The sequence below is a fragment of the Myotis myotis genome, unplaced genomic scaffold (assembly GCF_014108235.1).
Source record: "Myotis myotis isolate mMyoMyo1 unplaced genomic scaffold, mMyoMyo1.p scaffold_m19_p_15, whole genome shotgun sequence".
Lineage (NCBI taxonomy): Eukaryota > Metazoa > Chordata > Mammalia > Chiroptera > Vespertilionidae > Myotis > Myotis myotis.
The window spans coordinates 5,129,385-5,152,645 of record NW_023416319.1 but is presented as its reverse complement, the minus strand read 5'-3'; the positions used below and the strand labels follow the sequence as shown (position 1 = coordinate 5,152,645).

Genomic DNA, 23,261 nt, shown 5'->3' with positions numbered 1-23,261 from the left:
TTCTCTCTCATTGGTGTTTCTTTCTCTCCCTCTCCCTTCCTCTCCGAAATCAATAAAAATATATTTAAAAAATAATAAAGGGAAATGCTTAAGCTACATTTATAATAACTATTAAGTTGAGCAGTAACTACATACTTTTCTTAGTATTCCTGCAGACACCAAGGACCCTCCCTAATTCGTTTTGTGTGATTTGGGGATGGAGGTGCAGAGGATTCAGAAGGAAGGATCCTTGAGCCACCCAAACTGTCTGGCTCCTTCCCATCATTCAGATTTCGGTTCAAATAGTGGTTCTTCAGAGAAGCCTTCTTTGACGCCATTTTAAAACAGTACATCTCGCCGAAACCGGTTTGGCTCAGTGGATAGAGCGTCGGCTTGCGGACTGAAGGGTCCCGGGTTCGATTCCGGTCAAGGGCATGTGCCTGGGTTGTGGGCACATCCCCAGTAGGAAATGTGCAGGAGGCAGCTGATTGATGTTTCTCTCTCATCAATGTTTCTAACTCTCTATCCCTCTCCCTTCCTCTCTGTAAAAAATCAATAAAATATATTTAAAAAATAAAAAATAAAGCAGTACATCTCTATCCACTCTAACACACTGAACTATTATTTTATTGCAATGGGTTTACGACTCTGGGCTGTTTTAGTAGTACTTTACTGGTAATTGTCCATTTCTCCCCACTGGAATGCTCTGTCTTGTCAACACTATATTTCCAAAGCCATTTTAAGTTCTCAATTATTTTTTTGTTTTGGGATGGATGGCTGAATGAATGAATGGAGACCCTTCGTCCATCTTCAGGACTCCTCTTGAAAATTTTTTTTAAAATTGATTTCAGAGAGGAAGGGAGAGGGAGAGATAGAAACATCCATGATGAGAATCATTATTAGGCTGCCTCCTGCACGCCCCCTACTGGGGATTGAGCCAGTAACCCAGGCATGTGCCCTTGACTGGAATGGAACCTGTGGTCCCTCAGTCCGCAGGCCGACGCTCTAACCACTGAGCAAGCCAGCCAGGGCGGGACTTCTCTTTTTAGCGGAGTGCAGAGGTCGAATGAGGAAAGCCCGAGGGAAGTGGGTTGAGGAGAAGGCGGATGAAAATCTGCATTAGATAAACGGTGGGAAGCTGCGAGGCTTCTGAGTGTGAAGAACCGAGGGCTGAAGGTGAATGGAGGCGCTGGGAGGAAGTCCGGACGAGTGGGGCGGGGACGCGGCCTGCGGCGATGGGGCGGGGTCTGGAGGAGGGGCGGAGCCTCAACCAGCGGGTGGGGCCAATGGGTAGGCGGGCCCTGGAGGAGGGGGCGGAGCCTGCGAGCGGGGCGTTGGGAGCAGCGCGCTGCGGCGGCGGCGGCGGCGGAAGATGGCTGCGGATGGGGCGGCGGACACTCAGCTGATGCTCGGAGTCGGGCTGATCGGTGAGCACGCAGGCGCCCTGCCCCCAGGCCCGCACCCCAGTTCCGCCTCCGCCTGGGCCTGGGTGGCTCCTCCCCCCGCCCCCTCCGGTGGGGAGGGCGCGACCCCCTCCACGTTGGGCCTGGGCAGGGGGCGGCGCGGCCCGGCCTCCTCGGCGCTGGGGTTGACCCGCGGCCGTGGGCCCTTCCGCCCTTGGTGCCCTCCCGGTTCGGGCGGCGGGGCGGAGCGACCCTTCGGGCCTCCTAGGTTCTGGGAGGGGAGCTCTTGGACGTTCCGGACCGCAGACGAGCCCGGCCGTGGAAGGTGACCGAGCTCCCTCGGCTGCGAGGGGGCCGCTGTGCAGGCGGGACTCCGGCTGGACCGAGAGCCGCTCTCAGGCGGGGAGGCGGCGGGGCCGGGGTCCCTCGGGGGTGGGGACGCCTGGCGTGACTGCCCGCCCGGCGCCCGGCTGGCCTGGATCATGTGATCCAGCGATTGGAGACGCGGTGGCCGCCTACCAGCTCCGGGTGCAGCGTTCTATGCCTGGATTATCTCCGTTTTACTCACTTCGGCTCCCGGGGGCTGTGGGTAACGTTTGATGCACACTTTCCGGGGCAGTAGCTCGAGGCCAGGTGCCCACCGACGCACGTTAGAAAGTGGCGGAACCGGGGTTAGGACACTTGCAGTCTTGTCCCAGAGCCCCAATTTGAGCCCGTGGGGGACCCCGGCATCGTCTCAGACACAGCTGGTGCACGCAGCACGGGTGTCGACTTAATCACATGGGTGGGACCCGTTGGTGTTGGGGAATTAATGGATGAGGAAGTACGTTGGGATCTTCGAGCAGCCCGGGATGTGTGCCGGGCGCGGGGGGAGGTGGGGGGGGGGGCGTGCCGAGTGCCAGGGTTGGGCGGTTCAAGGAACCATTCATTTGATAGGCGATGGCGAGCACGGGGTTGCTGGAATGAACGTCGGTCGGTTCCCTACGTGCCATGTCCTTTGAAAAAGTATTCTATTGAGATTTTTATAAACCCCTTGAGCGGTTTACAAACCCCTTTGGGGGGGGGGGGTCGAACGACCCTTTCACAGAGGTCGCCTAAGACCATCGGAAAACACATATATAATTACATATTGTTTTTGTGATGAATCACTATGCTTTAATTATGTCCAATTTGTAACAATGAAAATACATCCTGCATGTCAGATATTTACATGACGATTCATAATAGTAGCAACATTACAGTTATGAAGTAGCAACGAAAATAATTTTATGGTCAGGGGGTCACCACAACATGAGGAACTGTGTTAAAGGGTCGCGGCATTAGGAAGGTTGAGAACCACTGCCCTAGACGCTGTTTCCCTGGTGTATACAAGAACGTTGCTTGGGTTGAGAAAAATGGGCAAAATGTGCTGATTACTTTTCAGTGCCTCAAAGAAGTGCATTTATCTGGAAATAGCTTCCTGTATTCATGCCTTTTTAAAAAAATTAAATCATTTTTTATTTTTAATTAATTGCAGTTGACATACAATATTATATTAGTCTAAGTGTACACCCCAGTGATTAGACATTTTGTAACTGACTAAGCGATCATCCCGATGCATCGCATACCCATCTGAACATTTCTTAAATGTGGTTTTAAAACTGTTTCAAAGCAAAACCTAAGTAACTTAGTCCTGCCCGAAGTCCTTCTGAATTAAGGCTGAGTTAAACTCTGACTTTATTTGCTAACAGTGAAGGAAAAGATGGCTTAATCATTTTCACTTCAGCAGGCTTTTTATTTTTCGTGTTGACTTGAAGAATAAAGGGGCTTGCTTCAAAATAATGGAAGGGGAAACGCTCCTCCCCCTTATGAGACAAGGAGGGCCAGATGTTGGTAATTGTTGAAGCCGAGTGATGAGTGATGGAGATGGGGGAATTTTATTATTCTCTCTGCTTTTTTATATACTTGATATTTTCCATAATAAGTATTTTTTAAGTCTGTAGATCAAAATCTAGATTCTTAGTGCTATATTTGCAGTAACTTTTGAAAATTTAGACTGTTTTTGCTTGGAATTTTTTATTAGTAGTAGATTGCTCCTCTTTTGTTATTGAGGTGTTTACTTTGCTGATGAAATTAAAGTTTTAAATATAGAACTTGCACAATCAATATGTAAGATGATTTACTCGAGTAGCCTAAAATTCAAGGTCAGGAGAGCTAGGTAATTTGAGCAGTAGAGGTAGGTGGGAATTAGGGGTCTCACCAGTTCCGGGGTGCTTTGTAAAATAGGATGTTAAAAGTGATTCCACTAAGTGCTTCTGAGTAACCAATCAATTCACTTCCTTGCTGCTGTTTGACATTCTCACAGTGACCATCTTTCCACCGTAGAAAAGGACACAAATGGAGAAGTTCTGTGGGTGTGGTGTTATCCTTCCACGACAGCTACGTTACGGAATCTGCTGCTGAGGAAATGCTGCCTTACAGAGGAAAACAGACTCCTCCATCCCTTCGTCTTCGGTCAGTACAGAAGAACATGGTTTTATATCACAACAGTTGAAGTTCCAGATTCTTCAGTTTTGAAAAAGGTATGACTGCGTAAAGGTAAAAAAACAAAACAAAAATATTTAAAGTGATGTAAGATTATTCCAGTAACTCTTTTTAGCTTTAGGTTTTATTCACAGTATGCTTTTGCAAAACATTAAATATGATTTTCTTTTTTTTGTAATGTATTTTTGTTGATTTCAGAGAAGAAGGGAAAGGGAGAGAGAGAGAGAGAGAGAAAGAGAGAGAGAAACATCAGTGATGAGAGGGAATCATTGATTGGCTGCCTCCTGCACGCCCCCTCTAGGGGATCTAGCCTGCATCCTGGGCATGTGCCATTGGCCAGAATCAAACCTGGGACCCTTCAGGCTGCAGGCTGATGCTCTATCCACTGAGCCAAACCGGCTAGGGCTACATATGATTTTCTTTGGGAGTGTTCTCTTTCATGTTTCACACTCATTCATCCTATAAATATTTGTTGGTGTATATTATGTGACTGACCCTGTGGTTGGTGTGGTGAAGCCTTGTTCGGGTTATACTCTGATGGAATAGAAATATGTAGAACAGCGGTTCTCAACCTATGGGTCGCAACCCCTTTGACGGTCGAACAACCCTTTCACAGGGATCGCCTAAGACCATCCTGCATATCAGATATTTACATTACAATTCATAACAGTAGCAACATGACAGTTATGAAGTAGAAACAAAGATAATTTTATGGTTGGGTCACAACATGAGGAACTGTATTTAAAGGGCCAGAAGGTTGAGAACCATTGATGTAGAAGTACTTTCAAAGTAATGCCTGATTAGAAGTGTTTTTTTTCCATCATTAAAAACTATTTTAGAGGATATAATTATCCTTGCCATAAAGAAAATTTTTTTTTTTTATTTGTTTGTGGCTGGTTAAGGCTATATTAAAAATAGAAAGGATAATTAAGGAAACTCAAGTATTCAGTAGGTTTTTTGTTGTGTCATTCGACATGGACAGGATCAGTGTGACATGTTGAAAACCACTATGTGGTCCCCGTGAGCGTCCAAACAAGCAGCAGGTTTTTTTCAAAGAAAATAATATTGGGGGGAAGTGGCTGAGCTCCTGGCATGCTCCTGATGGAGACTTATCTTTTCAGGGATAATTTTACAGCCAATAACCAGATGTATGGAGCATGTCCAAGATACCAGTTTAAATTTAAGGAATTACATTTAGAATAACAGGAAGGCAACAATTTCGAAACTGGTAGAGGTTTAAGACAAAAAAGAAATTCATAATTAGACAATGTAAATTTGCAAAAAAATAGTTTTCCACATGTTATAAAATCTTTGGTTTATGTTTATTAAGTTCTTGCTGTAAAGTCTTGATGTATTCTCAGGTAGACTTACTAAGTTTTACCCTGCAGACTGTCAAATTATAACAACAGCGATTTCAAATTTATTTTTCAGATTTGAAATTTAGCAAGATTTTGAAATTTTACCCTTCAAAATATGATTTTTAAAATGTATTTGTTAAATGCTTTGCTTTTGTAAAATTCCAAATATTGTCTCTCTAATGAGAATAATAATAGGCATAATGATTATCAAAAATTTATATTTGTAATAATAGAGGTATATAAATAAATGAAGCATATTATAACAGTGCCCTTTAGATTATATAGCAACTTTTGGGAATTAACTATTTCTGGAACGGTATAATTTTTACTGTAAGCATTTTACTGCGATATATTTTTGTTGTTTCCCATCCTTCTATTTCATTAATGAAAAATAGTTGCTAAATTGGTAGGTCTGTTAATTTATTCCTAGTTCTGTTTTGATGATGTGAGGGGGTTTAAAATAAAAATTCACATTTTTGATATTTGAAATATTTTTGTTTTCAAAAAACACTGGCAAAATATTACAATCTCATGTAGGAAATGCAATATATATTCCGTGTAATTTTTTATATGTGTGGATATACATATAAGAGTATAAAGAAGCAGTGAAGACTTGGTCACATTTTGGTCTTTTCCTTTTTATGCTGGTATATCTTGTAAAAGGGGTTTGTTAAAATGTAGTGATAAAAATTAATTCTATTAAAGTGTCTTTAAAAAGTGTACTTTTTTTGTTTCTTTTGGACAGGTGACTCATTTTTCTATTGTTCTGACCGCCAAAGATTTTAACCCAGAGAAATATGCCGCCTTCACTAGGATATTGTGTAGGTCTGTATGAAAACTGTGTTAAATACTAATATACAAAAATGAAGATCTTAGTATCACAGAGCAGATTTCTACACCGAGGAAGTCAATTTCCCCTTTGGCTCCCCAACTGAATCTTTACTGGCCCTTTGAAGACTGTTTCATAAAGAGGAACTTGCTTTTTGGCTTCAATGGCACTGCTCCTCTTATTTGGGAAAATGGTCGAGGGGAGGAGAAAAAGTAGTTTGCACAACTGTTGTGGTGCCTGGGTGTTTTGAGTCACTTGCCATTTTTGGTCTGTTACTTCTACTCATTTCCAATCTAGAATTTTTCTAAACAGGACAGATAAATTAAGTGCTTTATGAAGTGGCAGGCTGCTTTGTACGTGGCAAGGTCTGTGTGGGAATCATTTTGGGGAAAGTTAATAATTCAAAAGTTAGCATTTTGAATTATGCTAAAGCACAGGAAAACATTTCTTAGCTGGAATAATGAGCTGAAAAACTGATTAATTGGTTAATTGTGATTCAAGTAGACTTCTTTAGTTTCATCCTAGTTGTTGAAAAAATTTATCTAAAATGCATCAATTTACTTTCTTGCCTTGGTAAGTATATCTAGCAGACTTTATTAAATCTTTCTTGTGTGTGAGGAATATTGGCTTTTTTCTGTAATGAAAACTTTTACAGGGTTTTAGCTTGGTTTTTTAAAAATATTGTTGACACTAGATAGACTTAGAAGTCTCGATGTTCTGTATTACTCAGCCCTCAAGCTCACACCCAGGGAATAGTTTGTGTTTGGGGTGAATGAGGGGAGTTTTGTTTCTCCCACTAAAAGCCTGATAAATGGTTTCCTTTTTGCCATTTTTATGTGCACACACACAACATAGCATAAGAATACCTTCTCATAACCTAAGGGTTTCAGTTAGGTTGTATTTTGACAAAATGAAGTTTTACTGTTTTTGCAGCCAGCTATGCTGAGAAAGACTTCTTGTCCTAAGATAAATTCCAGGTGTATGGCTCACTGTGGAATATCAACAGTTGTCTGCTAATATGGTACAAAAAGAAATTATTATTGTTAGGAGAGACACTGTCCAGCAGCTGTGAACTAAAAACATTGTAAAGGTGTTTTTGAACAAACATTAGACTCCCATTTCATTTGATTGAGTCAGGGTTAGGTTACTTCACTGAATTCCAGGAAGCCCAGGGGGTTTCTCAGCTTCGGTGGTGCCATGGCATTGTCCCATTCTGGGTTCTCTCCTGCTCCTGTGCAAGGAAAGGAGGACTCAGAGCTATTGCCCGCCCCCTCCTCTGCTCCTGCCCCTTAGTGAACTCTCCTGCTTACCTTACATGTGTACACACCAGTGTACTCAGGTGCATGCATGCACACACACTCTCTCCCCATGAATGCATATGTCTGCATTCACATGCACAGAGACAAACACTTTTAAAATACATTTTTTAATTTTTCAGTTACTGTTGACATGCAGTATATTAGTTTAGATGTGTACCATAGTAATTAGGCATGTTTTTATAATGGTGAAATTACCATGGACATGCTCCCGTGCCTGGTGAGAGAAGCAGGCAGGCATTCCTTCCACAGCATGCTGCTGAGGTGGCGGTAGAGGCCCACATGGGGGTTCGGGGTTCATTCCCTCTATGGGATCCAGGTCAGTTGGCATGAACCTCTTCCTCTTCTGGTCCCTCCAGCTAATGGCTCTGGTAGAGAACCAGGCCTACTTACAGTCCGTTGTCTAAGCCAAGTATGACAGCTTGTGGCGCTCCATCGGAATATGGCCCCCTGGGCTGTGCTTTGTGTTTTTCCTATGAAATGGTTTTGGTGGAATTCCTTCCTCTGTTTAGTCTCATGGCCCAGGGTTGTCAGTGGGAAGTCATCTTATCCTACCTTTTTTATGTTTCTCTTTCCTGACTGTCTCCTGTTTCTATTTTATAATTGTAATGGTATGGTTTTGGTTTTTGTGTGTTTGGGGTGGTGATATAAGCACAGAGTTAAAAAACCAACTGTGCCGGAGGGTATATGGCAAAAACTAAGTCCCTTCTCCGTTCCCAGCCTCCAGTGCTACCTCCCGACCCCCACCCCCGAGGCAGCTCCTGGCCTGTTTTGTTTCTATCCAACTGGAGACACTGTCTCCGTGTGTAAGCATGTGGCTGACTTCATGGCTTGACTACATTTTACATATATGATAGCTTGCCATCGTCATTGTTCTGTACCTTTTTTTCTCATTTTGTACATTGAAAAAAATAGAAAAACACTGGTGACTGACACAATTTGGTAAACAGTTAAAACTCTTTTTCATTATCTTAATGAAACGTAATCTACAATAAGTATCATTTTCAAGTGATCTAACTTAAACATTGGTTTTATTTTCCTCCCAGTTTTCTATCACAGCTGCTAAAAGGCCCAAGTAGACCCAGCCCTGCTTTCCAAGCAAAATTTAGATTTCGTTACTCATCGGAAGAGATTTCCGGGGGAGGGATTGATTTCACATGCAAGCTATAAACGGAGCTAGTTTCCTGTCAGCATTTTCTGGAAGATTTAACTTGATGAATGTATCTAGTGTGCATTTATCACCAAAAACTTAAAGGAGTTTGCTTTCTTAATGATCTAAATATAGTTATCTCTGGGACTCTGATATTAAATACAGGTTTCACAACTAATTACTGCTTTCTCTGTGATCACTGCATAAACCACCTTTCTTGTCAAAGGAAATTCAAGCAATAAAACAGTTGTTATGGCTAAGAACACCAGCTGTGAATGAATGTAAGACAGAGAAAGAGATAAGTGTACAATGTTCCTGAGAAGAAGGAGGCCCCAGGAGGCCATGGTTCATTCTCCTGCCCTAGTGGACTGTAGCAGGCTTCCCCACATAGAAAGCGGGAGCAGCTGCAGAGAACTGTCCAAGGTGTCTCAGGTGGTGCTTTTTTATAAACACATCTTCAAATTAAATTTTAGAATTATCACTTGCCAGGAAAAGATTGGGCATTCAGAGTGTATAAGCAAGTAGGCTTCAACTCTTTAGAAAGTGCCCACGCCTAGTCTTGATGCATTGCTCCATGTGGATCGTGTGAAATAAAAGCATGATGGCTCTTTGTCCTTTCTTCCAGAATGTACCTGAAACACGGGAGCCCAGTTAAAATGATGGAGAGTTATATTGCCGTTCTCACCAAGGGGATATGCCAGAGTGAAGAAAACGGCTCTTTCCTTAGCAAGGACTTCGATGTCCGAAAGGCATACCTCGCAGGCTCCATCAAAGGTAAAAAGAAAACAAGAAGAAAAACCCATCCCAGATTAATTCATCCCGACGACAACAAAACCCCAAGCCCAGGACAGTCATTCAGTAGCTCTGTTTTCCATCTTTCCACATAGATTGTCTACAGAACATTTATGTTCTCTACAGGACAGGACTTCAGCTTCTCCATTTCCTAATTTGATTAGAATTGTCACAGGAAAGCAGACTTTTGTGGTGTTCCTTTCCAAAAGATTCTGACTTTTACTGTTTTGCTTGAATTTGTTTTTTAATGTATATATATTTTTTATTTTTAGAGAGAGAGGAAGGAAGAGAGAGAGAAACATCTATGTGAGGGCAAAACATCAGTCGGCTGCCTCCTGCATGCCCCCTACTGGGGATCAAGCCTGTGACCCTTCCGTACATGGGACAACACTCAATCGAGAGCCACTCTGGCCAGGCCAAGATTCTGACTTTTTTTTAAAATATGGAACACTTCTGCCCTAACCGGTTTGGCTCAGTGGATAGAGCATCGGCCTGCGGACTGAAAGGTCCCAGGTTCGATTCTGGTCAAGGGCATGTACCTTGAATGCAGGCACATCTCCAGTAGGAGGTGTGCAGGAGGCTACTGATCGATATTTCTCTCTCATTGATTGATGTTTCTAACTCTCTATCCCTGTCCCTTCCTCTCTGTAAAAAATCAATGAAATATATTTAAAAAATAAAATAAAATATGGAACGCTTCATGAATTTGCATGTCCTTGTGCAAGGGCCATGCTAATCTTCTCGGTATCGTTCCAATTTTAGTATATGTGCTGCCGAAGCGAGCACAGATTCTGACTTTAAAAATAGAATGTTCTTTCACCAGTAAGCTGCATTCCAGGGCTCCACTGACTTCCATAGTGCTCTTCCCTTAAATCAGAGCAGTTACCTCTTCCATCTGGACGCTCAGGCCTGGACCCAGGCTTCTCGCCCAGCTCCCTGCCTTTTTCTCCTACCTGGAACATCCAAAATGGCAGGGACAGTCCAGGACTAAAGCCACAGACTTCGGGGCTCTTAAGAAAGGGAGGAGAGGAGAACTCAGGGGCCACGCCAGCCTTTCCTCTCGTCCCCCCACAGCGCCTGCCTGTCTTCACTGCTAATGCCACTGTTCTGTATGGTTTCTAAGCATCCCTGTGGAGGTGCCAGGTGTCACCCAGCTATCTCAAAGGACTTAAGTAATGATGTGAGTGGGTGGGAGGGGCCGGTCAGTGAATATTTTTTAAAACTTGAGTTTTGCCCTGACTGGTTGCTCAGTGGTTAGAGCGTCAGCCCTGGAACCAAAGGGTCGATGGTTCAATTGCATGTCAAGGGCACATACTGGGGTTGTGGGTTTGCTTCCCACCCCCACCCAGTCAGGGAGCATATGTGGGATGCAACAAATTGATGTGTCTCTCACACATTGCTGTTTCTCTCCCTTTCCCTCTTAGTCCCTTCCACTCTCTCTCTGTAAAGCAATGGAATAAATGTCCTTGGGTGAGGATTGACACAAACAAAAAAAGGAGTTTTGATGACAGTGCTGGTTCCCTTTGTACCATTACTCCACTTTCTTGTGAGTGTGGCTTTATGTGTGTGTCCAGCATAGAGTCCCTGGGGGGACAGGTGTAGGCAGCTGTGACGCCCACCCTGGAGCAGATGTATGGATTGAAATGCCCATCCACCAGATTAGATACTTCTGTGCTTACAGCATTTATCGAAATTTATTCTCTGTGTTAAAAATAATTTTGAATTCATGTGATAAGAGTTCTTTCCAATCAAAACTTTATTTTCTTATATAATATTTAATGTAGTAATGCTATAATTTCTTTTGTTTTAAGACATTGTATCTCAGTTTGGAATGGAAACAGTTATCTTACACACAGCACTGATGCTAAAGAAAAGAATTGTTGTCTATCACCCAAAAATAGAAGTTGTCCAGGAGTTTACCAGGTATTCCCTCTAATCATTGAACAGTGTAATGTTGTTGGTGGGTAGTTTAGGACACTGTGTTACTGTATGCTCTGTTCTGTTGCACATTTGGTAAAAATAGAATATGTTGGCTGGGGGTTGAAGTACCGTTTTGGTCTAATGATCCAGTTTAGATTTATTTAGCAATTCAAGGTCACTGAATTTGGACAGATTCTTCTTTAATTTTAGAAATGTGAATATTTTAGAGCAGGGAGTTTTCAAAATTTTCTTTGCCAGAGGGGAAATATTTTAGGCTTGTAGGCCTTATGGTCTCTGCCCCAACTACTCAACTGTCATGGGTACCTCCATAAGTGAATGAGCATGGCTGTTTCAATAAAACTTTATGTGTAAAGACAGGAACTACCTGTGGGGTCATAGTTTCCTAACCCCTGTTTAGTAAGTTGTTTTTCTGTTCAGTTTTACCACACTCTTCTCTTATTTTTATAATAAACTAGTGGCCCGGTACACAGATTCATGTTTGACTGGAATTAAGTATGAAATGAGAGACTTCCAAAAAATTTTTTGCACCCTGGCCCAGGTGGCTCAGTTAGTTGAGCGATATCCCATGTACCAAAAAGTCACTGGTTCAACGCCCAGTCAAGGGCACATTCCCAGGTTGTGAGCTAGATCCCCAGTAGGGGGTGTGCAGGAGGCAGCTGATTGATGTTTCCTCTCACATTGATGTTTTTCTCTCCCTCCCTCCCTCCCCTATTCTTCCCTCTCTCTTAAATCGATAAAAACACCTATCTGTATAAAAGCCTAAGTTCTCCGATAGCTATGACGCACAGTGACCACCAGGGGCAGATGCTCCAACCAGTAGAGGAGGGAGCCCCATTCCTTGCTGAATTGGCCGTAGTTTAGGTTGCTGCTGGGGCACTGTCTGCCCTGAATCTGCTTCATTCACACCCCAGACCCATTGGGGGATGTCAGAGCCATGGTGCACAAATTTGTGCACCGGTGGGGTCCCTTGGCCTGGCCTGCACCCTCTCACAATCCAGGACCCCTCGTGGGATGTTAGAGAGCTGGTTTCAGCCCAAACCCTACAGACCGGGCTGAGGGACCCCACCAGTGCATGAATCTGTGCACCAGGCCTCTAGTATTTAATAAAAATAAGATTTAAATTTTTTTTTTTTTTTTTCCTGAAAGAGCCCTCTTTAGATTGTACCCTCAGATCTGAGACTCCCTCTCCATGGCAGTCTGCAGCATAGGATGTTTGGAGGAAAACCTTTGAAGCGTTTCTCTTTGCCAAGTTTCTTTTGAAACTCCACCTTGAGCTTTTTGTAGCTAAAAAGCAGAGTTTAAAACATTGCGTTACTTTCGTTTAAAGCCTGGAGCTGTTGGCCCATTTAGGGCTGGTTCTCCCCTCTGCCTCTAATACCCAGTTCCTCCCCCGAAGAAGAGGGAAGAGGGCAAGCTGAGTCTCTCAGGTGCAGGCCAGCAGCCATTTGCGTTCTCACTTTGATTCCCCAGAACCCTGCCTGCCCTGGTGTGGCATCGACAGGACTGGACCATACTTCACTCGTACGTGCACCTGGATGCTGATGAGCTGGAAGCCCTGCAGCTGTGCACAGGTAGGCCACAGGACCCAGAGCAGGGCTTGGCTTTAACTAGGATTTCTTGGTTCTTTGGGTTTTTGGGTTTTTGTGTGTGTGTGTGCATTCCTAAGAAGAGTACTGATCAGTTATTATTTCTTTGGCAAATGGAACCACCGCCCTGCCCCCCTTTAATTTAGAAAAAAGTTGGGTAAAATACATGTAACACAAAATTTCTCATCTTAATCTTGTTTGTTTGTTTTTTACTTTTTAAAAATCCTTACTTGAGGATATGTTTATTGATTCCAGAGAGAGGGAATGGGCAGGGGGTATGAGAGAGAAACATCATAGGAAAGGACATCGACCTGCTGCCTTCCACACACACCTCGACTGGGAATCCCAAAACCTTTCATGGTACGGGATGATGCTCAACGAACTGAACCACACTGACCAGGGCTCAATTTAATCAGTTTTAAGTGTGTAGTGCAGTGGCATTAAGTACATTCGCATTGTTATACAGCCATCATCAAAATATAACTTGTTTTTAATTTGTCAAGTCTTAAAGTTTCCTTGTCAGTGATTTGATTTAGAGTATAACATGAGCCTTGTTATATTTTTTCCTTAAAGAAAATAATAAAATTATTTTTAAGTGCTGTTATTATATTTGTATGCCCAGCTGGTGTGGCTCAGTTGGTTGACTATCGTCCTAGGCACCAAGAGGTCGTTGGTTCCATTCCCAGTCAGGGCACATGCCCAGGTTGATGGCTTGATACCCAGTAGGGAGCATGCAGGATGCAGCCAATTGATGTTGCTCTCTCCCTACCCTCTCTTTCGAACATCAATAAAACCATATTTTTAAAGAAATATGAAAAGTCTGGGAATTGTTATCTTCACACCAATTCCAAAGGTCTGCTAATTCTGGAGTTGCCCTGATTCCTTTAGCACTTACTGCATCAGTTCTGAAATTGGTGAAAGATGATGATGATACTGTTTCCACCCACTATCCCTGAGAAACCTGGGTGTTTGGCTATGATATCTTGAAGACGAGGACCTACAGGGGGAACGCTGATCAAAAGCATCCTTGCTACTTTCTGTCTCGTCTGTCATTTTTTCCCCAAAAGCATTCTCCTTTGTTGACACTGAAGTCTAGCTTTGGAACATTTTGAGTTATGTGAGTTTCTTCAGGCAACTGACAATAATGTAGTCTCAATAAATGCCACAGGGCACAGCTAACATGCCCTGAATAAGTAAAGCAGTGAAAAGAAGCAGCTGGTGAGCTTTTTAGACTCAATTCTCTTGATGTGTTCACAGTGTGATTTCTTTGTACTCCATCTCTAACACAGGTTACATCGCCGGATTTGTAGACTCGGAGGTGAGCAATAGAGCAGACCTGTATGACGTGTTTGTGAATCTGGCAGAGAGTGAGATTACCATTGCCCCACTTGCGAAAGGTTAGTTTTCTGTTCTGTTCTGTTGCTGGTACAAGATGTAAGCCAAGCAGTTGTATTTTTTTAGACTGATTCTCTAAAACCATATTTGAGAGCCTGCTTAGCTGTTGGAGGGATTTTTGTGTCTAGAACACAGCATTTATTCTTACAGGCCTAGCCATCTATCTTTCTATATAAAAGCCTGAGCGACCATTCAGCCGGTAGCTATGATGTGCACTGACCACCAGAGGGCAGATGCTCAACGCATAGGTATGAAAACATGGAACAGATTGATGAATCTCAGAGGGTAGGGGGGAGAGGGGAAGAGATTAACCGAAGATCTTATATGCATATTAGAGGCCCGGTGGACTGATTTGTGCACTGGTGGGGTCCCTCAGCCTGGCCTGCGGGGATTGGGCCGAAACCGGCAGTCCGACATCCCCTGAGGGGTCCCGGATTGGGAGAGGGCACAGGCCAGGCCAAGGGACCCGAGGGCCTCTAGTGTTAGTAATCCTCGATGCTTATGCTGCACAGTATATGTTAATAAGATAGTCTTCATCTGTTTCTCCACTTTATATTTAAACAAGGTATATTATCTATTGCTGTATAACAAATCCCTTCTAAACTTAGTGATTCAAAACAACAGATATTTATCTCACAGTTTTGGTGGGACGGGAACTCAGGACTGACTTAACTGGGAGGTTTTGGCGCAAGGGCTCTCATGAGTTTTCAATCAACATAGTGCCAGGGCTGCAGTTATCTAAAGGCTCAGCTGGGGCAAGAGGCTACACTTGCCAGCCAACACATGGCTGTTGGCAGGAGCCCTTGCACGTGGGCCTCTCCATAGGGCAGCTTGGGTGTTCTCATGACCTGACAGCTGGCTTCCCAAGAGAAGAGAGGAGACCACAGTGCCCTTATGACCTCGTCTCAGAAGTCACACATCACTTCCTCCATATTCTATTTGTCAGCAGCAAGCCATTAAGTCGAGTCCCACTAAGAGAGAGGAAACAGGCCGCACCTCCTGAAGGAAACATTATTAAAGAACGTGGGGACATTTGTCACTGCAAAAGGGTTGGCTGTGATCCTCTGGAAAATCTGTGCGAAGGATGTCCCAGTAAGCCAGGAAATGAAAGGATTCCTGGAGCTACGATCAAGAAAGGGTGTTCTAGTGTCATCTCTGGAAGCGAAATTGTCCGAGATTATAGCTGCGTAAAATGGTAAAGGTTGAGTTAACTGTGCCTGTGCCCAGGCACTTCTGAAGTGCTGGTTATAGGTGGGAATTCCTGGGGCAGCTTTTCTGTTGTCATTTATGTATCTTTCTCCTGAAAGTAGGAATAGCTGAGTGCTGGCTGATGAGGGACTTTGTTAGAACCAGAACTACTTTCTTTCATTTGTTTTAAAATTGCAAACATAATGCATGCTCATGGTCAAAAATTTTAAATATAAAATCATCTTTAGGCAATACGACCTTCAAGCAAAAGTGATAGAAAACTAGCTGCGGCCGGGCCACTTAAATTGCTGACAGGGTGGCCATCTCCTTGCTGCCACATGTTGCTCTGAGTCTGTAAAATGGGCTCATCCTGGTCAGCACCATTCACGTTTGTCCCTTGGGGTGACAAGCAAATTTGTTTCTCTCCTTGCTGCAGAGTAGCGCTGCTTCTAAGTAATGCAGCGGAGGTGGTTTTCCCCGCCCCGTGCTGAGGGCCTTGCCACACTGAATGTTCAGGGCTCCCGCGGGACTGTCAGGAAGCGCTTTCACAATATTCCTGCCAGAAAGATAAACGTGAATTCCTAACTGTAAAGACCTGGACAGGAAAGTTAGGCTCTTGGCAACTTATGTGTAGTCAGAAGCTTTCATTAGGTGCTGTCTAGAGAAAAATAAAAACCTTTTTCAGGGCCAGCACCGGTTTGACTCAGAGGATAGAGTGTCAGCCTGCAGACTGAAAGGTCCCAGGTTCGATTCCGGTCAAGGGCATGTTACCTGGGTTGCGGGCACATCCCCAGTAGGAGATGTGCAGGAGGCAGCTGATCCATGTTTCTAACTGTCTATCCCTCTCCCTTCCTCTCTGTAAAAATCAATAATATATATATATTTTTTAAAAAAACCTTTATCAGGTAGGTATGAAGGAGAAATTTGGTTTAGTATTAGTGTGTTGTTGTTTTTTGTTGTGGACACAAAGTATATAAATCATGATTATGCCTTTTACCGCCCAGCATGTGTTTAGCAAGAAGAAGGAAATCGGGGGGAGGGGGGAGTTTGTCAGTTGCTTTTATTTTTTTTATAAGATTTTTATTTGAACCAAACTGACAACATATACCTGGGAGCAAGATCTCAAATAGCTCTGCGTCAGTTGCTTTTTGAAAATTCCCTGTTTGGCCGAAACCGGTTTGGCTCAGTGGATAGAGCATCGGCCTGGGGACTGAAGGGTCCTGGGTTCGATTCCGGTCAAGGGCATGTACCTGGGTTGCAGGCACATCCCCAGTGGGAGATGTGCAGGAGGCAGCTGATCGATGTTTCTCTCATCGATGTTTCTAACTCTCTATCTCTCTCCCTTCCTCTCTGTGAAGAATCAATAAAATATATTTAAAAAAAAAAAGAAAATTCCCTGTTTGATCTTTCAGATTTTCAGATAGATGGCATGATTATTTATTATTTATTATTATTTTTTAAAAATATTTTTATTGATTTCAGAGAGGAAGGGAGAGGGAGAGATAGAAACATCAATGATGAGAAAGAATCATTGATTGGCTGCCTCCTGCACGCCCCCTTCTGGGGATCAAGCTGCAAGCCAGGCATGTGCCCTTGACCAGAATCGAACCTGGGACCCTTCAGTCTGCAGGCCGATGCTCTATCCACTGAGCCAAACCAGCTAGGGCTATCTTATTGATTTTTTACAGAGAGGAAGGGAGAGGGATAGAGAGTTAGAAACATGGATGAGAGAGAAACATCAATAAGCTGCCTCCTGCACACCCCCTACTGGGGATATGCTTGCAACCAAGGTACATGCCCTTGACCGGAATCAAACCTGGAACCCTTCAGTCCACAGGTCGATGCTCTATCCACTGAGCCAAACCGTTTAGGGCTATTATTATTATTCTTAATCCTCACTCGTGGATACTTTTCCACTGATTTTTAGAGAAAGTGGAAGAGAGAAAGTCAGAAACATCGATGTGAGAGAAACACATCGATTGGTTGCCTCCTGCATTTATCCTGACCAGGGGCCGGGCCGGGGAGGAGCCTGCAACCAAAGTACATGCCCTTGACTGGAATCGAACCCGAGACCCCTTGGTTTGTAGTCCGACACTCTATCCATTGAGCCAAACCGGTCAGGGCTGTTTTTTATTATTTAAACTTCTAAATATTCACACAACATATTCTTAATCTCACCAGAGGCCATGACAATGGGCAAACTGCACAAAGAGATTGGTCACCTAATTGTTCAGTCTGCAGAAGATCCAGAGAAATCGGACAGCCAAGTTATACAGGTAACTCCTTACCCCGACGACTTACTCCGTTCCCGACCCATGTTGCTGGGTCGTGTCAGAGCTGCCCCTTACCTGCTGTGCACGTGACAGAGGGAAGTGACTGGGAGAGACCAGCGGGCAGATGCTCATGAAGGTTTGCAGATGGACCTGCTGGAATTGAACAGGCGGGGGCTGCCATAGCCAATCAGCTATCAGTCTCTGAGGATAAGATCTTTATGGGGGGGAGGAGCTGGGCTGGTGCTGAAGCTAAGCATTATGGTGAGAAATATAACTTCTAAGTGGTCTGGAATGATGTTCTGGACTGGCCGGTGCATTCTCTCCTCCTAGCAGAATTTTCATGGAGAAACTAATTGTAAAGAGAAGGTTGCTGCTGAGCATGGGGAACCAGATAGAGTGTCTTAATCCAGCTTTGATGTGACGTCTCCAGGACAGTGAAAATGCAGACCCTGCCAAGCTCAGCAGACTGGTGTCGCATGCCGCAGGGCTGGCTCCTCTGTGCTCTGCTTGGCAGCTGGCGACAGTGCCATGTGGACCCTCTCCTCTCCCCTTGCCAGATTGGGATGGCAAATGGTTTTTGGTTTTTACTTTTTAATTGATTTTAGAGAGAGGGGGTAAGGGAGAGGGAGGGAGATTGATTTGTTGTTCCACTTATTTAGGCATTCATTGGTTGATTCTTGTTTTGTCCTGACCGGGGAATCGAACCCGCAACTTTGTTGTATCGGGACGATGCTCTAACCAACAACTACCCGGCCAGGGTCAAATGGTTTATTTACGCCTCTCCATGTGGTGTAAGCCCCTCCTCTGCACGCAGCTCGGCGGCCTCTGCCCCTCTGTCTGCTGCCAGTGTGCATTGTGTCCCTTTCCAGCAACCTGCTCCTCTTCTGCAGAATACACTTGAGCCTCGCCTCTCCCAGGCCCTGCCTCATCTAGACCCGTCTCTGACGCTGGGGGCCGGGGGCCTGGAAAGATGGTCTCCTCGTCTGACCCCTACCTCGGGGCCTCATCTGCTGTGAAGGCCCTCCTCTTCTTGTTGCGCCTAGCTCTTTTCTCCATTCATTTCCTTACGTGATATTTATTGAGCAGCGACTGTATGTCAGGCATTGCACAGGGCAGTGCAGGGCAGTGGCGAGCAAAGTGCCTGCCCTTGTGGCCTGTATTTTAGTGTAGGTGAAGAGAAAATAATATAAGAAGATCATTGTGAGCTTCGATAAATGAATGCTGTGACAGAAACAAGGGGCTGAGGTATAACAGATAAGGGATCAATCAGATGGCTCTCGGAGAAAGTGACGTGAGCTAGAGAGTGCTGAAGGGCGAGGGGGCCCACAGGTTTTGCCAGGGACCCGTCAGCAGCGCTGTTCTTTATGTTCAGTGCTGGTGGGCCGTCCAGCTGGACAGGAAGAGTGCGTGGGTTTTGTCCCGAGGAGCTGCCCATCCATCCCTCTGTCAGTATTACAGTAAAAATATTGACTCTACATTGCAGAGTTGGTGAAATGTGTAAATTTGAATTTTGAATTAGTGTTTTTCAGTGGACTAAAAGTGATACAAGATTACTCAGTATAATGTATAATGAATGTGTCCGGCATGTTGTAGGGATACACACACACACACACACACTCTAGAGGCCTGGTGCACGGGTAGGGTCTCTAGGCCTGGCCAGCGATCAGGGCCGATCTGTGGGGTGACTGGTGGGGCGATCCACCTTGGCTGGCCTGGCGCCACCTGCTTGCTGGCCCCACCCCCCTGCCACCACCCGCTTGCCAGCCAGCCCCACCACTGGTTGCTTCCCTCTGCAGGGCGACCAGCAGAGTAATCGGGCGGGGTTGGGGGGGGTGCTTACTGGCACCTTCCTTGGCTGGCCTGGCGCCTGCGGGCTGGGGGCAGCTCCTGCTTTGAGTGTCTGCCCCAGATGGTCAGTGCGCATCATAGTAACCGATCGTTCCACCAGTCGTTCCGCTGTTTGGTCGATTTGCATATTAGGCTTTTATTATATAGGATATATTTTAATCCTCCCCTGAGGATATGTTTTTACTGAATTTTTAAAGAGAGAGAAAGAAAGGGAGGGAGGGAGAGAGAAACATGGATCAACCAGGGATTCCACCTACAACCTGGGTCTGTGCTCTGACCAGGAATCTAACCCGAGACCTTTCAGTGTGCAGGACAACGTTCCAACCAAGCGAGCCACACCAGCCAGGGCCGAAAATACTGGAAAGGTTAATGATGTCAGCAGACCAAGAAAAGGACATGACTTTGATGTGAGCTCTGGGGAGGCCTCAGCCCTCCAAAGGAATGTGAGTCGGTGAAGAGGAATAAAGCCCAGGTGGCAGGCGCTGGCTTTCTTATCCCAGGCAGGAGATCTGTTCTAGAAACGATAGCAGGCTTCCGCCAAAAGCTAACCATAGCATTACCATACATCCGGCAGTTCATTTCTGGGTGTTTATCAAGAATTGAAACAGGGACTCAGATACTTGTACACCCATGTTCATAGCAGCACTGCTAACAGCCAAAAAAGGTGAAAATAGCCGGATGTACATCAATGGATGAACGGACAAACACAGTGTGGTGTATAGGAACCGCAGAATATTATTAAAAGGCATGAAGTTCCACATGGGTGAACCTTGGAAACATTATTCTAAGTGAAATAGCCAGACGCCAAAGGACATATATTGTATGATCCCACTTCTGTCAAGTACCCAAATAGGCAAATTCAGAGGCAGAAAAATTATCCGTGATACTGATTTTTCTGTTAACCTAACTTTGTTTCACTTTTTCTAATTTATAAAGTTAATTTGATATACTTTTTAAAATAGCAGGAAGAATTCCGTTAAAATGCAACAAACTACTCATTTTTCAGTGCTAACGTATTGCATATTTTCCTGTTTTTATTAAAGGACATTTCCCTAAAAACAAAAGAAATCTTCACCAACTTGGCACCCTTTTCAGAAGTTTCGGGCGATGGAGGAAAGCGTGTCCTCAATCTTGAGGCTCTAAAGCAAAGACGATTCCCACCAGCGACAGAAAACTTTCTGTACCACCTAGCAGCAGCCGAGCAAATGCTGAAAATCTGACTGTCAGGATGGTATCACTGAGGACACGATCACCCACTAACTATGTGTAATACTGAAAATAACAAAGAAAATGGTATATTTTAATGATTTATTTGAAAGTATTGAGATTTGACCTGAAAAGCACTGAAACATAGCAAAACACTTGATTTTCTCTATCTGATTAGTTTCACACCTGTCATCATGTTGGACAAAGTGCTGTAACTACCGTAAATAAGTTATAACATGGCCTGATGGGCTGGAGTGAGAAAAAAGCTCTGTCGAGTTCTTGTGTAAGTCACAGCAGATCCGAAAGCCTCCATGATTATAAGTTCCCGTTTGTCTCATTGTGTCGCCACAAACGAATGATTTATTTTCAGAAAGCTGCCTGAAATGTTGCTTTGTATTCTTCTAGGAAGAACTTTAATTCCTCACGAGGAACTGTACTTTCTGAGCCAAACTACTAAGTTTTCTGCAGGACTGTCTAGAACAGCGGTTCTCAACCTGTGGGTCGCGACCCCTTTGGCGGTCTAACGGACCCTTTCACAGGGGTCGCCTAAGACCATCCCGCATATCAGATACTTACATTACGATTCATAACAGTAGCGACATTACAGTTATGAAGTAGCAACGAAAATAATTTTATGGTTGGGTCACCACATGAGGAACTGTATTTAAAGGGCCAGAAGGTTGAGAACCACTGCTCTAGAAGATCATTCAAAAGACCCTGCAGTTGCACTTTCTTGTAAAAGAAAAAAATTTTTTTCTTGGCCTTTGACCATTTTACCTATATTATGAGGGTTTTGCATAGATTTTATACTTGAGTAGACAACGTTAATAATTCGTATTTATACTGTCTCAGAGGTAAGCATTTGGCAAGCTGAAGCCATCAGTGCTCTTCAATTCACCTTGTTGCTAGCAATATTACTTTGAAAGATGCCAGTCCTTATATAGCAGAGAAAAACAAGCAGCCCATTTTGAATATTAATGTCTATAACTGAACTAGCAACTTTCATGATTGGTAAGGGAGTGTAAGAATTAACTGTCTGCAAGGGCAAAAACCAGAGGTCTTCAAGTAACTCCAGTAAAAAGTGACTTGGCCACATAAGAAGTTCTTGTTCCTGTTCAGCTGTGTACCTTTCTCATCATAGGAGACCTAAAAATTGCAAAATAAGCAGGGAGGTCTAAGTTATGTACTTGTTATTTTATTGTATGTATTCATATTAACTCTGAAAGGTTATTTTACAGTCAGTCCTGTTGTCCTTGGAAATCTTACCCAGAAAAAATGTCTGCAAAAAATCTTGTCTTTATCGGATCTTTCATTTGTTAAGTAAAAAGTTTAAAATAGCCCTTTCTTTTCCTTTTAGGGTAAGGGTGGACCTGAAATGAGGTTTTGTTTACTAAGGCAAACAATTTAAAATTAATTCTGCACTTTATGAAAATGAATACTAACATCTTTTTCTCCCTCATTTTTGTATTACTGCATTAGCTAATCAAAGTTGTTAAAATTGCAAATGTATGATGCAGAAATAAAATGGAAATATTTTGATATTCAACCATATTTAGGTAGATGAAATATTGTGTCCTTTCTCTAATTCTCTCCACTCCAAAAAAAGCAAAACCTTCCAAGTGCAGGTATGCTGCGGGGGGGGGGGGGGGGGGGGGTGTTATTAAAAGACATCTTTGAAAGTGAAGGGGGTCCAGGCTCCTTTCCTCCCACCCGTACGTCCTCCATTGCCTGTTCCTAAAGCAACCAACTTCAAGGTGTCTCCTTGAAAAGATGCCCTCACCTTTCCACTCTCTTCTGTAGTGGGTAAGCCTTCATCTGGAGCCTTTGTACATTTTGTTCTTTTGTTTAGTCTAAACCTGGGGCTACACTGAGACATCTGGTAAATCAATTTGACTAATTTTATCCTTTTAGGCTGTTGTGAAACCCTTTTATCAAATTTGGAGATAAGCATCATTCTGGCCCAGGGAAAACTGAAAGCCAGATACATCCTTTGATGATTCGGGCAGGGTGTGTTGGAAACATTCCTCCAGGATGCAAATGTTCGGGTACCTACTTTGCACAGTGTACTGTGCACGCTAGGGCTCCCTTGATGCACAAGGCAGTTCTTGCTCTCAAGGGACAGTCTACAGGGGCACTGGGTCTGCACACAGGCCACTGCACTGTGGTGTGGCAAGTGTTAGACACAAGTGCTGGGAGCACAGGAGAGGCACCTGATTCAGCACTGGTAATCCTGGAAGGCTTCCTGGAGGGAGTGACTGAAGTCCAAGTCAGACCTGAAGCATAAGTAGGAGTTAATCCAGAGCAGAGGAAAGTAGGTGTGAAGGCCCAGAGCAGAGAGAACATGGCCTCTGAGGAGCTGGATGTTGCTTCGGAGTGAAGAAAGGGAGCGGCAAGAGATGAGTAAGGCAAAGGCTCTTCCTTGCCTGCATGGCAAGGAATTTGAACTTGATCCTGAAGCGCCGAGAACCCATTGA

At 44.1% G+C, this 23,261-nt stretch overlaps 1 protein-coding gene and 1 non-coding gene across 8 annotated transcripts; one reads left to right on the top strand and one right to left on the bottom strand.

The window, feature by feature from the left end:
* The first annotated feature begins 1,280 nt into the window (after positions 1-1,280).
* On the top strand, positions 1,281-22,338 carry DENND10 (DENN domain containing 10). 7 transcript variants are annotated; one of them, XM_036335816.1, is made up of 9 exons: positions 1,281-1,406; positions 3,747-3,943; positions 6,009-6,088; positions 9,184-9,332; positions 11,162-11,273; positions 12,762-12,862; positions 14,167-14,274; positions 17,642-17,736; positions 20,625-22,338. In XM_036335816.1, the coding sequence occupies exons 1-9, from the start codon at positions 1,352-1,354 to the stop codon at positions 20,799-20,801; spliced, it is 1,074 nt and encodes a 357-aa protein (XP_036191709.1). In that variant the 5' UTR covers positions 1,281-1,351; the 3' UTR covers positions 20,802-22,338. The 7 variants fall into 7 exon arrangements, with proteins under 7 accessions (XP_036191709.1, XP_036191711.1, XP_036191713.1 ...); XM_036335823.1 differs by lacking the exon at positions 1,281-1,406 and adding an exon at positions 1,575-1,707; XM_036335817.1 differs by lacking the exon at positions 1,281-1,406 and adding an exon at positions 1,830-1,971.
* Positions 10,033-10,136, bottom strand: LOC118670404. Its single transcript, XR_004972305.1, has one exon. It is a non-coding gene; the product is annotated as a U6 spliceosomal RNA (small nuclear RNA).
* Positions 22,339-23,261: the final 923 nt, after the last annotated feature.